Below are 12,400 nucleotides of genomic sequence, written 5' to 3'. Positions count from 1 at the left end.
TTTTAAGCAAAACCAGTTGCCTGGCAGCCCTGCTGATCCTCTGCCTCTAATACTATTAGCCATAGCCCCTGAACAAGCATGTAGCAAATCAGGTGTTTCAGACTTTAAAGTCAGATCTGACAAGACTAGCTGCATGCTTGTTTCTGGTGTTATTCAGATACTACTGCAGAGAAATAGACCAGCAGGGCTGCCAGACAAATGGTATTGATTAAAAAAATAAATATGGCAGCCTCCGTATACCTCTTACTTTAGTTCCCCTTTAAGGGCAGAAATCACATTGCAATGCTAAATTGGAGGCATAAAGTGCTTTAAAACGTCTTGCATGTGTATACTTCAATCAGGTAGTGTAATTAGTGTACTGCTTCACACTGACACACCAAAATCACTGTGTAAACAGCTGCTTGTGTAGTGACGGCCTTGCTGGACTGGTTCGCACCATGGCAAGAGTGCAGGCCATGTCGGTTTTCAAGCCCATATGGTCGCCAGGCTGTGGTAGCTCACTGATAGAACAACGGTGACAGATCGAATTTGGTCTGTACACAATGAAGCAACAACCTTATTATCTCCCCCCCCCCCGACTCATATAGCCATATAGCGGTCATTGCTTCATTGTAATACGCAAGCCCCTTCACCGCGGCAAGGTAACGATCACGAAGGGGAATTGACACATGTACATGCCTTTTGTTTTGTTGTTGCAGCCCCAGTGCATCCAGAATAATTTGGCAGGCATGTACACGCACCAGAAAAATTATTATTCTTTTTATTCAGGAATCCACCTAGAGTCCTGGACCCTGTTGGTGGTGGCAGTCAAGTGGCCTGCAGGCAGAGATGCTGTGTGGGGACTGACTTAGTCTTCGGGCAGGCAGTCACACGGCGTGCAGGCAGAGATGCTGTGTGTGTGGGTATTGACTTAGTCTTCGGGCAGGCAGTAGCCCTCTGGGATCCATGCCTCATTCATTTTATTAAAGGTGTGGTACTGAACACTTTTTTTTGACCTAGGCAACTTCTCTTCTCACTGACAATGCTCCAGCTGCACTGAAGGTCCAACCTAGGCCGCTAGCCAGAAGTTGGATGGCAAATTGTGACAGCTCTGGCCACAGGTCAAGCCTGCGCACCCTGTAGTCCAAGGGTTCATCGCTGCTCAGACTGTCGATGGTTCTTTCTCTACCATTGTTAAAAAAAGCGTACGGCCGTGGAATCAGGGTTCGATTCTGGTCCGGAGTGGGAGCCTGAGAAACGGCTACCACCACACATCCAAGGAAGGCAGCAGACACGCCACGCAAGTCCCGACTCGGGGAGGTAGTGACGAAAAATAACAATACAGGACTCTTTCGAGGCCCTGTATAATGATGAGTACACTTGAAAAAACCCTTTAACGGGAATCAGTTATGGAGGACAAGTCTGCCATCCATTTAACTGTGTGTTCAACTCTCTTTGGTGCTTTCTGCACCATAATGGCTGGGGAATCAGGATTCGATTCCAGTCCGGAGTGGAAACCTGAGAAACGGCTACCACCACACATCCGAGGAAGGACACAATGTGCTGTATAAGCAATGTACCTGCCCTGACCGTGCTTTGCAGACCAGGCATCTGTGGTCAGATGGACCCTTCACCCAACGCTGAGTGCCAGAGATAACACCACTTGCATTTAATGGGAATCTGTTATGGAGGGCAAGTCTGCCAAACATTCAAGTGGAAGGTATGCACTGACTCCCAGGTATAATACAATTTGCAGTCACAGATGCAGTGAAAGGTATTCAGTGACTGGTATCAATACAATGTGCAGCTGTCACACACACAGGTACCGTGAACAGGTATGCAGTTACTGATATATAACACTGCTTGCTGTCACGCAGGTGCTGTGAACATGAACAGGTATGCAGTGACTGGTATTACAAATGTGCTGCTGTCACACACACAGGTACCGTGAACAGGTGCAGTGACTGGTATATAACACTGTGTGCTGATGTCACGCAGGTGCAGTAAACATGAACTGGTATGCAGTGACTGGTATTACAAATGTGCAGCTGTCCCACACACAGGTACCGTGAACAGGTGCAGTGACTGGTATATAACTTTGCTTGCTCTTGTCACGCAGGTGCAGTAAACATGAACTGGTATGCAATGACTGGTATTACAAATATGCAGCTGTCCCACACAGGTGCAGTGAAAAGGTAGTCACTGATTGTGCTGGGCCTTGCACAGTATAGCAATTAGCAAGGGCCAGCTGCCTGCGACTGACAGAGCTGTATATGCAAGTGTCAGAGGGCCACACACACAAAAAAACACATCAAAAGAACATTAGCTCTCAAAAGAGCTGTTTTGGGGTGCTTCTTAGCAATAAGTATCAGCAAGGAGCAAGCTAACAAGCCTAACAAAAGCCTAACTAAGCTTTCCCTAAGCTGTGCAGCAACCTCTCTCCCTTCTCTCACTACCTATGCAGCACACAGAGTGAGGAAATGGCCGACGCTGCTGCTTTTTATAGGGGGGGGGAGGGGCTCCAGGAGGGAGTGTAGCCTGATTGGCTGCCCTGCGTCTGCTGACTGTGATGTAGAGGGTCAAAGTTTTGCTTGATGTAGTATAGGGGGCGGGTCAAACTCGCATATAGTTTGCGGTTCACCGTGAATGCGAATCACCGATGTTTGTGCGAATCGGTTCACCGGCAAACCGTTCGGGCCATCTCTATTATGTTTCTTTTAACAGGCCACAGTATGAGAATGAGCTGCCCAAGATAAAGGCGAGTTCCAGGGTAATGTCATCAAAGGTTGCCTACATATTAACCACAAGGCGAGGTGGGGTCTAGAAGACTTTTTGCAATCAGGCAGCATTAGAGGGAAAACAAGACAGCCACACAGTAATGGTAATGTACCAAAGTCATAACAGATCTAAATAATAAAAATAATGTTTTTGGCAAGCATTGTTTTCCTGAACGAACTGTGGCTTGCTCTGTAATCAAACCCTAAAGTAATTCCAATGCTCTCTGCTTTGTAATTGGGGAATGGAGGTGTTCCAATGTAATTCTTGCACTTGAGCCACAGAAATCTTCAATTGTTCCGGAACATAATGTCAGCCCCATCCAAAAGCAGTGAAAATATGTCAGGAGCACCCATGGAGAGTCAAAAATTATAATGCTCAGCTAGAACCAAACTTAAAGAAAGCCAAGGAGGAACTAATAGCTGCACTTATCAAAACCAGAACTACCGTACTTTAAAGTTTAAAGCAAACCTAAAGCGAAAATAAACTTATGATAAAATGAATTTCTGTGTAGTACAGCTAAGAAAGAGAACATTAGTAGCAAAGAAAAGAGTCTCATATTTTTTTCCTGTACAGGAAGAGTTAAAAAAAACTTCAGCTGGTATCTATGCAAAAGAGCTTTTCTGAGCACTTTGACCCACTGAGTTGAATACAGTCCTGTTTTCTGAAGCACATAAACAGCCAAGAAACATTGAGAGACAGTTTGAGATAAGGTTTTACTGCAGGAAAGTTCAAAGGGTCATTATTTCTGGTTTGTTTTATAGTTTAAAAGACAAAGCTATATAACTGAAAACAAAAATATGAGGCTTTTTTCATTGCTACTATGTCCTATTCCTTTTCCATACTACACATACAATTTTTTATATTATAATTTTTTTTTTGCTTCAGGTTTGCTGTAAAGTATACTTTAGTCCTAAAAATAGTCTGATGCCCTGTGAGTGTGGGGGGAGTTGTGCATAGGATTGCCGCACCTCTTGTGTCCTGGCGTCTGCTTCCACTTGCCTGTTATCCTCCACATTGTAAGAGTCCTGATCAGCGCTGTCAGCGCCCTCTTTCCCGGACATATTATGCTGCGCATGGGCTGGAGTGTGCTGGAGTGCTCGCGTAGAGCACTTGGGGTCCCCAGTGAGCATGGTCACAAGCAGCCAAAGCGAATATACTGTGCATATGCAGTGTAGTGCGTCTTGGTCAGACCTTTACAACAACGAGGATAACGAGCAAACAGAAGCAGATGTAAGCCTATGCACAACTCTCCATACACACAAGGCATCAAGTTGAGGATATTTTTAGGACTAAGGTATCCTTTAAGGTTGAGGTTTTTCTATTTTTTGTGGTGCTAGGCACCAGTATGAAATTAAGTTAGTGTTTGGCTACCAAGACGTTATGGTTAGGTGTAAGATTATAGGCTAGGGTGGAGATTTAGTGTTAGGGTTACGTAGGGATCAAAGTTAAGGGCAAAAGCAATGTGTTACGACTCATGTATTTCCTTCTCCTGCTTGCTGGTGGCAGTATTTACCTGGTCTATCCTGAACTCTCACTGTGCCACCAGCAGAGGGCTTATTGGACATTTAGCAGCTATGCAGTTCTGCCTTCCTCCAACGGGTGGCCGTGTGCTACTTATGCAAAATACTTGCAGTTCAATGTCTGGCCTGCAGATGCCTCTAATGGGACAATTACCAGCAGCTGCTTCCTGTTACATGGACTATATAAGTCTGCCTCTTCCTCCAAGTCCTGGCCAGAACTTCCTTTGTTACAGGTCTGAGTCTCTGGTCACCTATGTTCCTGATACCTGGTTTCTTGTGCCCTGCTCTGTGATCTGATTACCTGTTGCTGAACCTTTGCTTGTCCTGACTCTGCTCCTGTTTATTCCTTTGTACATTGCATGTATCTGATTACCCGTTGCTGACTCTGTTATTCAGTTTTGACCTGTCTTTGCCTGCTCCCTTTGATACCGCGTTATTGTATATATATTTGCTTGTACATATATCTCCTGCACGCCGTTTGTAAATAGATAGTTAGATAGTCAGGTGTTATATATTTGTCACTGCTTCCCGGGTTATTTGTATATGTATTGTGTGCTGTGCATATGTTGTATGATATTTGTATTCACGCTTGTATGTATGCTTGCATTATTGCATTTGCAATAAAACACTATTTTTGCACCTTAATTCCTGGTTCCAGTGTCTGTATACTGCAAACTGTGGTCAAACCCTGTTTCTCCATTCATTCCCCTGACATAATGATTGGGATATGAGACAAACAAGCAAAGCTCTTCTTTAACTTAAAATATTCTGTATACAGGTACATAGACACAGTAGAGTTCTCTCTTGTCTAGTCTTGTTTTTGCCACTGAGTAAAGCGTGGGCGTCATCAGACAGAAAAAAGCCATCTCATTAGACAATCCTTACAGGTATCTGGCTGAATGTATATCTTCCCAAGAGAGAAGAGTGGGATGGTTCAGAACATTCCCTAGCCAAAGTTTATAAGCCTAGCTAGAAAGAAGCAAACAATTCCCACATCTCAAATATGCTAAAGGAAATAAACCTGGGGCCAGTCATAAATATAAAGTTTATACCATTAAAGTGCAATCTTAAAACAGCTGCATGCCACATGACAGGGAGGATGTTAGGAGGTGCTGGATATGGTAGTGTGATGGATATTGTAGTGTGTTTTTTCGGTAAACATTGAGGCACAGTCTCTGCACTTTTGGTTAATGATTTAAAACTAATTTAGCCATTTCTTCATGAAGTATACATAAGTAACTGAACTCCCCTTCTGTTATTTTTGTAGTTGCAAATCTAATTCTTTTCGTAGGGCCCATTCGCATTGGCAAATGCAAAACATTTTACGAGGGTGATTTCACCGCAATTAACGCAGTCAAATTGCTGTACACTCTTAACCACTTCAGGACCACAGGCTTTACCCTCCCTAAAGACCAGGCCATTTTTTTGTGAAATAGGCCACTGCAGCTTTAAGGCCAAGCTGCAGGGCTGCACAACACAACACACAAGTGATTCCCCGCCCCTTTTCTCCCCACCAACAGAGCTCTCTGTTGGTGGGGTCAGATCGCCCCTGTTTGTTTGTTTGTCAATGTTTATTTGTCCATTATTTTAATACATTTTCCTGTTTTTTTAACATCTGTATAATCCCCCCTCCCCCCGCCAGCCAATCCCCGTGATCAGCTGTCATAGGCTTCAGCCTATGACAGCCAATCACCCCTGAGCACACAGAGGGGCAGCCGTCTCACATGGCTGTCCCCAGTACAGCGCTGCTGCAGATCGCAGTGCTATACAAGGTAATTAGATGGCGGTTTAGCCGTCAAACAGTCTCCGAGCGGGGATCACCACTGGGAGACTGAAGCCCTGCTCCGCCTACCAAGCAGGATATGCGTGCGCAGCCTGCACGCAATTTCCTGCAAACTGCAGCCCCAGGACTTTTCGGCGTTAGGCGATCCTGGGGCCACCCCCATCGGCGTGACGCGGTCGTGTAGAAGTTAAAAAGCGCTAGCGCTCGCCAGCGATTCGGTGATTAGCGCTATTCGCCCCAGTGAGAACGGGCCCTTAAGATCATGGCAGTAAGCGTCACAGACTTTGCTTAACCGCTTCAGCCTAACTGGACAAGTATATATGTCCAGTGTAGTTGTGGAGGGTGCACCACCAGTTTGTTACTAAATGAGGCACATATGGTATCATTTTAATCGGGATGAGTTGTGTAGAATATATTTTGGTGTGTTTTAAAGCTTGGACCCACGTCACATAAGAAATACTTAGGGACAAACTCACTCCAACAGCAAAATCAATTTTCGAAATTATGATCAGACTTGGGAAAGTTTTAGCAAAACTACAAAAGGCATACAATATGTGGTAAAATTTTAACCGTGATAAGTAGTAGAATAGATTTTAGGGTGTTTTAGGGTTAAGGGCTATGTCTTGTGTATTCTGTTTAGTAGCAAACTGAATCAAAAGCAATAACATTTTTGTATATTCTGTACTAAAACCAAGTCTTGTAAACTGAAAACAAAGTGAATGAATATAAAACAAAATTTCCAAAACTCAACTGTAGGAAGGTCCGCTATCAATCTCACCTGTAGTAAGGTCCACTATCAAACTCACCTGTAGTAAGGTCCACTATCAAACTCACCTGTAGTAAGGTCCACTATCAAACTCACCTGTAGTAAGGTCCACTATCACACTCACCTGTAGTAAGGTCCACTATCAAACTCACCTGTAGTAAGGTCCACTATCAAACTCATCTGTAGGAAGGTCCACTATCCAACTCACCTGTAGTAAGGTCCACTATCAAACTCACCTGTAGTAAGGTCCACTATCAAACTCATCTGTAGGAAGGTCCACTATCCAACTCACCTGTAGACAGGTTCATCATCAAACTCACCTGTAGGAAAGTCCACTATCACTATCACCATCACTTGTAGGAAGGTCCGCTATCAACCTCACATGTTAGAAGGTCCACTATCAAACTCACTTGTAGGCAGGCTCACTTTCACAACTGCTGCCAGAACGGCATAAGCTTCCTGCAGCTGTAGCTTCATTAACTGCTGTCATGGTAAACAGCAATGCCTTGTCATCTGGATGACTAGTACCCATGCAAATAACTTTCTAGAAATAAGTTACTATGTATAATTTATATTTTGCAGATGCAGAACAGGAACACTGGATGATCATATGACTAAGCATTAACATCTGACAGTACCATATATTATGTAGCACTATTGCTTGATCCATTTTTCTACATATACGTTTGCCTTAAAGGGCTTGTCTACATTTCAAGGGATTCCTGGCATCTACTAGTGCAGCGGTAGGGAACCTTGGCTCTCCAGCTGTGATAAAACTACAAATCCCACAATGCATTTGCCTTTATTAATCATGACTGTGGCTGTCAGTCTCCTGCAATGCATTGCGGGAATTGTAGTTCCGTAACAGCTGGAGAGCCAAGGTTCCCTACCCCTGTACTAGTGCTTTGCAGCTGTTAAGAAAATTTTAGTATACTATGTAAATTCTGTAGTTTTTTAATAAAGCCAATTCACATTACACTACTTGGTCAGCACCATGTGGCCTTGCTAAAAAACCTGCTCTTGGCATTGAGGTGAGTTGAACAAGTGATTCGAGTCACTAGAAAATGCCAATGAAAACACTTACAATTGCCAGGAGGTAACTGTTAGATGGCTCAGCTCCTGCTAAAAATAGTCAGTGACAGTGTCTTCTAAAGTGCCAGTGTGAAGTGTGAAAATGCCAAGTTTCCAGTGTGAAAATGCCCTTTAAAGTACAGCTTGCTCCTGAAAAAGTTTTCAAATAGGACTGAAGACTAAAGACACTTAAGTCCATTCCACTCCAGTAACACCTCTGTTCTTTGATAGTACCTACTGCAGTGTCTGCTGACATTGATGGTCACAATTAGTGATGCTCTCAGGAGTAATCACGAGTGCTTACTCGTGATTCAAATGAGCTTTAATTGCTGCAGCTGTGTGGCGGGATGAGAATGGGTTATTTACCCATAATTCCGCCATCCGTCCTGCATTCCAAAAGCTTGCACGCGTCCTATTGGTCGCGTTGCAATCATCACCAAGGTGCACTTCCTCCTACCGGCTTAAAGGAGGAAGTGCCCCTTGGTGAGGCTTGCACGCGACCAATAGGATGCGTGCAAGCTGTTGGAACGCAGGGCGGACGGCGGAATTATGGGTAAATAACCCCTTGTAATACAGCCGCTCAGCTGCATCAATTAAAGCTCATTTGAATCACGAGTAAGCTTGCTCCTGAGAGCATCACTGGTCACAATACATTATGATCAGGGCTGGTTTAAGTGGCACTGAGTCCCTGGGGCAATGGTATCCTGAGGAGCTCCCTACCCCCCCCCCCCCCCATCAAAGTTAGCCCCCAGGGCCCTCGAGCCAGCTGCAGTCCCCTCGTAGTCTTTTCTTGACTGCTCCCTGGGGCCCCTGCAGGATTTGTGGCTTCATTGTAACTGACCTGTAACAATGAATTAGAATAAAGCCACACATTTTGCAGGGGCCCCAGGGAGTAGTCGGCAAGGGGGGGGCAATAGCAGTTGGGGACCCTGTGGCCACTGCCCCCTTCACCTTAATGCCAGCACCAGCCCTGATTGCCCACTGCATAGAAATGCTGATGCCAGCTCTCTGCAAAGGAACAAAACCTGCACTCAGTTAATATAATTTATACTATCAATAAACATAAAAGAAATGCCAGCCACATTTAATTAACATAACTAAACATTCTCATGAATGAAGTACCTTAATGCCGCTGTTTCCTGGAAATCCACGTTCTCCCTAAGGACATAAACAAACAGTAATTATTTATCTTTCTTTACATTTACCAGATGTGATAATGCCTTTGTAAATGAATATGGCACGCAAAAACAAAAGTAAACCTTAAAAGCGGCTACACTTAATAAGTCAGACTCACATTTTTTGCTGCCACTATATTCATACTAAGGTAAAAGGAAGTATCTCAAAATAAAATACATCTTTTCTGAGTATTATGTTTTGGAGTTTAAATAATTAGCTGCACTAAACAATAGGCAGACAGTATGACTAGCAACCTAAAGAGGAACTGTACTGAAAAATAGTAGTTGGGGGGAAAAATGAATCATTAAATTGCAAAGTGAGGACACCTGTGTCTTAAAAAAACAAACAAACAGATACTTTTACCTCAGGAGGGGGAAGCCTTTGGATCCTGCACTGGCTCCTCTGCAGCAAGAGCAACAAAAATATTTACATGTGGCTGCCTACATAGGCACTCTAGCGGCTTGCCGCTCTGTCTCTGGCAGAAATAGCCAAGCCCGATTGGGCCCACTTTACTGCACGGTAGAATGGGCCAGATCAGGCTCAGCTATTTCCACCGGAGCCCGAGGCGAAGCTAATACTGCACAAGGCTCCCAACAAGCGGCGACAAGCGGATCTTCCAGTACTGGATCCCCTCTGGTGAGAAGGCTGGGTTCTAACGAGGCTTCCCCCTCCCGAGGTAAGTAGGTAATGGTTGTTTGGCAGTTGGAAACAGACGTTATTTCCCAACATGCAACAAGGTTTACTGAAAGGAAACTGTCAAGACATCACACTTTGGGAGGGATTTCACCACAATAGCAGCCACACAGACCCCCCGATGATCTATTCGAGAAAAAGTAAAGATTTCTCATGGAAAAGGGGATATCAGCTACTGATTAGGATAAAGTTCAAGTCTGGTTTAAAGCTCCTCTTTAAGCACAACTTAAAAATAGTGTCCACCAGCCCTTGGCTTACCATTATAGCTATAGGATGGAAATTCAGCCATTTTTTTCCTTAGATTTTGATAGAGTTATTAAAACCAGCAGGTTTTGTTTCTTGCTGCCTTTGTCCTTGAGAAGCACAGACAGTAAATGAGTAAACACATTTTTTTTTGAATGCTGCTGAACCTGCAGAACTTTATCAAGGTTGTCAAGTGTAGTCTGTGTCATTCCCCTCACTGCTTCACTAGGAATGACTTTCTTGTATAGGGAAATCTTTCCCATGGAACACAGAATCAAGGGAAAAGCACTCCTGGGTTGGTTGGGAGGGGTTAGGAATAGCGTTGGGCGACACATATTGGAGATTTGCTCTGCTTGCATTTCACATGATCAGGAGCATATCATTCTGCTTTTTGGACAACAAATGTATACACTGGCAAAGTGATGGTGGCTGGATAGTGTATTGGTTAAGGGCACTGCCTCTGACAGGGTTGAAATCTCTGCCCTTCCTATTCAGTAAGCCAAGTACCTATTCACTAAGAAGTCCTTGGACAAGACTGTTGGAATTATTAATATCTCTTGGACCACTTATCAGTTTCTTAGATGCAAGTTCACCCTGCCAGCCGTACTTTCTTGGATTTCTGTGTCTAGATTCTTTTTTATAAATATAATATCTTGTCCTGACTTAAATACTTTTAATAAAAAAATCACTATTTGAATTTATAATTGAATTGTGAACTCCAAGATGATTCCAAAGTCCCCTTGCTAATTCACTACCATATAGTTATCTCTCCAGCTCAACACTGTAAATATGCTTTATCAGTTACCTTCGGTAAGGACCATCCACCAGTTCCTGACAGTGTCCCAGCACTGAGAAGTATGCCCACGCTGAACACATGCCCTTATCAGTCTTGGGTTATCTCTAACTACCCAAAGGACAGGCAATATTTGTTGCTGCTCCTAAGAACCAAAATCATTCCAATGAAATAAGTGCAGAGGCAAACCAGTCCAGATGCACAGGTATCGGTAGAACGCATGAATATTTTTCTGCTGCGCTATTTTTTTTTGTTAGTAAATAATAGAAAGAACCTCACCAGGTGATCAGGGTGATCGTAAATGAAAGTGCTTAGACATCTTTCTATTGTGGAAATATGTAGGAGCAAAACTTGACAGGAATAGTAACCCTTCCCCACTTTTAGCTAAGCTTTTAGCTAGATTTCAACTGTAATCGCAGAGGGTTTATTACACTTGTAGGGTCATGATGCTAAATTACAGCAAAAAAACTTAAAATACCTGTTCATGCTTAACCCCTTAGCAGCCAAATAAAGTAAAGCTTTATTTGGCTGCAGGGCCGAATTTTTAATGCCGCTGGGGAAGTGTCCCTTTCCCATCCTGGCAGGCTCCGAGAAGGGGGGTTGTTATTTGGCGGTGTGGAGACATACCTGTCTGATCGACTTCTTCTTCCTCCACCACGACGGCAACGTACTCCTGGCAGGTCTCCTCGGTTCCGACCACATGACATGACATGATCGAATCCAGGAGAACGTGTCAGCGTTACAGTACACCGCGGAAGAGTCTCTTCGATCACCTCTCTTCCACTACCGGGTAGCACTGTAACGGTGACACAGTCTCCTGGGTCCCAATCATGTCATACCATGTGATCGAAAGAGACCCAGAAGACCTGCCGAAGCTACAGAGCCGCCGGTGGAGGTAGAGAAGGAGCCGACCGGAGATGGTAAATATAGCTTCTTACTCCCAGTACTTGTTTGCCTGCACTAGGCAGCAAAATTAGTTATCCCTTTAGAAGTTTACGCTACTCAAGCACCTTCAAACAAGGTATCTCGTTTGAAGCTGCTAAAAGGTTAATGGTACACTTGGATTAATTAACAGCATCCTTACCAAATAAAATATTTTGATTATAAAGGGAAAAAGTTAATATTAGAGAAACAAACAAGCAAATACCAGGCTAATGCTCAATTCTTACTGTATATATAAATCATTAGTCCCATGTGTAACTGACCATCATTTTATTTGTTCAAACATTTTTTGTTTTTCTTTTTTAACCACTTAAGTACCAGCCATCTTTGCCCCCTTAAGGACCAGAGACCGCTGGTAAAATAACAACAGAATACAGACGAATCGACGCATATACCCACCACAAACGCCATCCATGCCACATGCCGGGATCCTCAGGACACCCACTCTGCCATCTCTATGACGGCAGAGTTATGTGAGTGGGTCAGGAGCCGCTTTCATTGGCTCCTGACTGTGCCTATCAATGTAAGCCTATGGTAGTTGCTTAGTTGCTTACATTGATATGCCCATCTCACAGGGCTCTGCCGTCATAGAGACAGGCAGAGCAAGTGAGCTGCGACGGGACACGGCAGGGAGACATGGGTGAGATCGGCGGGAG

At 44.0% G+C, this 12,400-nt stretch overlaps 1 protein-coding gene across 1 annotated transcript in view; it reads right to left on the bottom strand.

Moving 5' to 3' along the window:
* Positions 1 to 12,400, bottom strand: part of LOC137543708 (collagen alpha-6(VI) chain-like) — a 191,112-nt gene that overhangs the window by 50,213 nt on the left and 128,499 nt on the right. The window contains 1 exon segment of the mRNA XM_068264830.1: positions 9,020 to 9,055. Within this exon segment, the coding sequence (XP_068120931.1) occupies positions 9,020 to 9,055 (36 nt within the window).

The sequence above is a fragment of the Hyperolius riggenbachi genome, unplaced genomic scaffold (assembly GCF_040937935.1).
Source record: "Hyperolius riggenbachi isolate aHypRig1 unplaced genomic scaffold, aHypRig1.pri scaffold_173, whole genome shotgun sequence".
Classification (NCBI taxonomy): Eukaryota; Metazoa; Chordata; class Amphibia; order Anura; family Hyperoliidae; genus Hyperolius; species Hyperolius riggenbachi.
The sequence above is the reverse complement of the archived record's forward strand: the minus strand, read 5'-3'. Positions and strand labels throughout refer to the sequence as shown.